This window comes from Panthera uncia (genome assembly GCF_023721935.1).
Source record: "Panthera uncia isolate 11264 chromosome A1 unlocalized genomic scaffold, Puncia_PCG_1.0 HiC_scaffold_17, whole genome shotgun sequence".
Lineage (NCBI taxonomy): Eukaryota > Metazoa > Chordata > Mammalia > Carnivora > Felidae > Panthera > Panthera uncia.
The window spans coordinates 1,050,576-1,055,436 of NW_026057577.1; the positions used below are offsets into that span (position 1 = coordinate 1,050,576).

Here is a 4,861-nt window from a genome sequence, read left to right on the forward strand (position 1 = left end):
TTTGTATAAAATAAACAGTCTTGTTGAAGAAAAGTTTTATCCTATTGGTATAATATACAACACTCATATTTCTCCTGCCCTAAGACCCACAGGAGAGCTAATAATGTTTGCCTTCCCAAAATAAATAACAGACAAATCTTCAAAAATCCATTCACAAAATCTTTGTTACAATTATATTCAAACTCCATTGCCAAAAGCACCAGTGATGACCAACAAGAGTTTCCCAACTGGCTTTATTCTTCTTGGTTTCTCTGAATGGCCTCATCTAGAAATGCTTCTTTTCTGGATTGTGATCATCTTGTACACAATGATCATCCTCTCCAACTCAACTATTATCTTGCTTTCTTGTGTGGACCCTCATCTCTACACTCCCATGTACTTCTTTCTTAGCAATCTTTCCTTCTTGGATCTCTGCTTTACCACAACCACTGTTCCCCATATGTTGTCCAACTTGTGGGGACCTGGCAAGATCATCACCTACACAGGCTGTGTCATCCAACTCTGCATGTTACTCTGTCTTGGTGCCACAGAATGTGTCATGTTGGTGGTGATGGCCTTTGATCGTTACATTGCTATCTGCCAACCCCTGCACTATACCATCATCATGGATCATCAGTTCTGTTGGAAGCTGGTGTTAATAGCCTGGATCTCTGGCCTAATAGAATCTGTTACCCAGATTCCTGTCACACTTCAGCTTCCCTTCTGCACCCACCACCGCCTAGATGACTTTCTCTGTGAGGTTCCTGCCCTCATACGCTTGACATGTGGAGACACCTCGGCCAGTGAGTGGCAGATGACAGTCTCTGCTGTTCTTTTCACCATCGTACCACTGGGGTTGATCCTGACTTCTTATGGCTACATAGCTCAAGCTTTAGGTAAAATCCAATCCAAGGATGGCAGACAGAAAGCCATTGCCACCTGCTCTTCCCACCTCATTGTGGTCTTTATGTTTTATGGAACAGTGGCACCAGTGTATACATACCCTAAGAATCACTTTGCTTCAAATTATAGCAAGTTCTTTACATTCTTCTACACCGTGGTCACACCATTGTTAAATCCGCTCATCTATTCCCTAAGGAACAAAGATGTAAAAGATGCCCTGATACAACTGCTAAGAAGAGGATCACCATAATGTGGGCTCCATGGTGTCAGCTCAGAGCCTGGAGCCTGCCTCAGATTCTGTGTCTCCCTCCGTTTCTGCCCCTCCCCCGCTTGCGCTCTGTCTCTGTCCCTCAAAAATAAATAAAAACTTCAAATTTTTTTTTTAAATGGGGCACCTGGGTAGCTCAGTTGCTTAAGCATCTGACTTCAGCTCAGGTCATGATCTTGCGGTTCATGAGTTCAAGCGCCGGGTCGGGCTCTGTGCTGTCGGCTAAGAGCCTAGAACTTGCTTCAGATTCTGTCTCCCTCTCTCTCTGCCCCTCCCCTGCTCGCGTTCTGTCTCTTCTATCAAAATTGAATAAACGTTAAAAAAAGGTTTTAAAAAAGTGTGGTTTTGTTTCAAAGGCAGTAATGTATTAATGAACTTTTAACCCTATGATTTTATATGTAATTTTGTTAAAACAATATATCTGTACAAATACAATGCCAGTTTTTTTTTTAATATGAAATTCATTGTCATATTTGTTTCCATACAACACCCAGTGCTCATCCCAACAGGTGCCCTCCTCAATGCCTATCACCCACATTCCCACCCCCCATCAACCCTCAGTTTACTCTCAGTTTTTAAGAGTCTCTTACAGGAGTCTTTTGGGAATATGGCTGTGTAGGAGGAGGACGCTGGGCTCACCTCCTCCTGCTGATCGCTTAGATGCCACCTACATCTGCCTAAACAACCCAGAAAAACTACAGAAGACTAACAGAACAGAAACTTTGGAGCCAAGCAGAGACAAGAGGCCCACAAAAGAGGGTAGGAAGGGTGGAGAGGTGGTGCGTACTACACGGAATGGCGGGAGGGAGCTGGGGCAGTGGAAGGGCAGCTCGCCCAGCAAGGCAGAGCCCCCAAAGTCTGGCTTGCAAAAGCGGAGGGGCTGGACTCCATGAGTTCTGACAGCCAGCAGGACTTAACATCTTTAATGTTAAAAGTCAACACCTCTGCTCTCAGAGAGCAGGGAGAGCAAGAGGACACTGGGAGGAAGAGCTGTTGAGCTCCAGAAGACAGAACTCAGCTCACCAGGGGAACAAAGGCCCTGGCAAGCACCATCTCCCTCTCCCATGCCCCAGTCAAAATTCCAAAGGTAACCAGTTCCCCTCACCAAACTTGCTTGCACCAGCGTGAACGCCCAAGGAAAAGAAACTCTTTTTTTTAATATAAATTTTATTGTTAAACTGGTTTCCATACAACACCCAGTGGTCATCCCAACAGGTGCCCTCCTCAATGCCCATCACCCATCCTCCCCTCCCTCCCACCTCCCATAAACCCTCAGTTTGTTATCAGTTTTTAAGAGTCTCTTCTGTTTTGGTTCCCTCCCTCTGTAACTTTTTTTTTCCCTTCCCCTCCCCCATGGTCTTCTGTTAAGTTTCTCAAGATCCACATAAGAGTGAAAACATATGGTATCTGTCTTTCTCTGTATGACTTATTTCACTTAGCAAAACACTCTCCAGTTCCATCCACAATGCTACAAAAGGCCATATTTCATTCTTTCTCATTGCCAGATAGTATTCCATTGTGTACATAAACCACAATTTCTGATTCCATTCATCAGTTGATGGACATTTAGGCTCTTTCCATAATTTGGCTATTGTTCAAAGTGCTGCTATAAACATTGGGGTACAAGTGCCCCTATGCATCAGCACTCCTGTATCCCTTGGGGAAATTCCTAGCAGTGCTATTGCTGGGTCATAGGGTAGATCTAGTTTTAATTTTTTGAAGAACCTCCACACTGTTTTCCAGAGTGTCTGCACCAATTTGCATTCCCACCAACAGTGCAAGAGGGTTCCTTTTTCTCCACATCCTTGCCAGTGTCTATGGTCTCCTCATTTGTTCATTTTAGCCACTCTGACTGGCGTGAGGTGACATCTCAGTGTGGTTTTGATTTGTATTTCCCTGATGATGACTGACATTGAGCAACTTTTTCATGTGCCTGTGGCCCATCTGGATGTCTTCTTTAGAGAAGTGTCTATTCATGTTTTCTGCCCATTTCTTCACGGGGTTATTTGTTTTTCGGGTGCAGAGTTTGGTGAGCTCTTTATAGATTTTGGTTACTAGCCCTTTGTCCAATATGTCATTTGCAAATATCTTTTCCCATTCCATTGGTTGCCTTTTAGTTTTGTTGATTGTTTCCTTTGCAGTGCAGAAGCTTTTTATCTTCATGAGGTCCCAATACTTTACTCTTGCTTTTAATTCCCTTGCCTTTGGGGATGTGTCAAGTAAGAAATTGCTGTAGCTGAGGTCAGAGAGGTTTTTTCCTGTTTTCTCATCTAGGGTTTTAATGGTTTCCTGTCTCACATTCTGGTCCTTTATCCATTTTGAGATTGTTTTTGTGAATGGTGTAAGAAAGTGGTCTAGTTTCATCCTTCTGCATGTTGCTGTCCAGTTCTCCCAGCACCATTTGTTAAAGAGACTGTCTTTCTTACATTGGATACTCTTTACTGCTTTGTCAAAGATGGTTGGCCATACTTTAGTGGGTCCATTCTGGAGTCTCTATTTTATTCCATTGGTCTATGCATCTGTTTTTGTGCCAATACCATGCTGTCTTGATGATGACAGCTTTGTAGGAGAGGCTAAAGTATGGGATTGTGATGCCTCCCACTTTGGTCTTATTCTTCAATATTACTTTGGCTATTCAGGGTCTTTTGTGATTCCATACAAATTTTAGGATTGCTTGTTCTAGCTTTGAGAAGAATGCTGGTGCAATTTTGATTGGGATTGCATTGAATGTGTAGATAGCTTTGGGTAGTATTGACATTTTAGCAATATTTATTCTTCCAATCCATGAGCACGGAATGTTTTTCAAATTATTTGTATCTTCTTCAACTTCCTTCATAAGCTTTCTGTAGTTTTCACACACAGATCTTTTACATCTTTGGTTAGGTTTATTCCTATGTATTTTATAATTCTTGGTGAAATTGTGAATGGGATCAGTTTCTTTATTTGTCTTTCCTTTGCTTCAGTATTAGTGTATAAGAATGCAACTGATTTCTGTACATTGATTTTGTATCCTGAGACGTTGATGAAATCACGTATCAGTTTCAGCAGACTTTTGGTGGAGTCTATCGGGTTGTCCAAGCATAATATCATGTCATCTGCAAAAAGTGAAAATTTGACTTCATCTTTGCCAATTTTGATGCCTTTAATTTCCTTTTTTTTTTGTCTGATTGCTGATGCTAGAAGTTCCAACACTGTTAAACAACAGCGGTGAGAGTGGACATCCCTGCTGTGTTCCTGATCTCAGGGGTAAAGCTTTCAGTTTTTCCCCTTTGAGAATGATACTAGCTGTGGGCTTTTCATAAATGACTTTTATGATGGTTAAGTATGTTCCTTCTATCCTGGCTTTCTCGGGGAGGTTTATTAAGAAAGGATGCTGAATTTTGTCAAATTCTTGTTCTGCATCGATTGACAGGATCATATTGTTCTTTTCTTTTTTTTTTTTTTTTTTTTGTTAATGTGATGTATCACATTGATTGATTTGCGAATGTTGAACCAGCCCCGCATCCAAGGAATGAATCCCACTTGGTCATGGTGAATAATTATTTTTATATGCTAATAAATTCAATTTGCTAGTATCTTGTTGAGAATTTTTCCATCCATATTCATCAGGGATATTGGCCTCTAGTTCTCTTTTTTTGCTGAGTCTCTGTCTGGTTTGGGAATCAAATAATGTTGACTTATAGAATGAGTCTGGAAGTTTTTCTTCCCTTT

At 41.6% G+C, this 4,861-nt stretch overlaps 1 protein-coding gene across 1 annotated transcript; it reads left to right on the plus strand.

The window, feature by feature from the left end:
* The first annotated feature begins 205 nt into the window (after positions 1-205).
* LOC125935064 (olfactory receptor 2H1-like) lies at positions 206-1,132 on the plus strand. The gene has a single exon (XM_049648779.1). The coding sequence runs from the start codon at positions 206-208 to the stop codon at positions 1,130-1,132; it is 927 nt and encodes a 308-aa protein (XP_049504736.1).
* Positions 1,133-4,861: the final 3,729 nt, after the last annotated feature.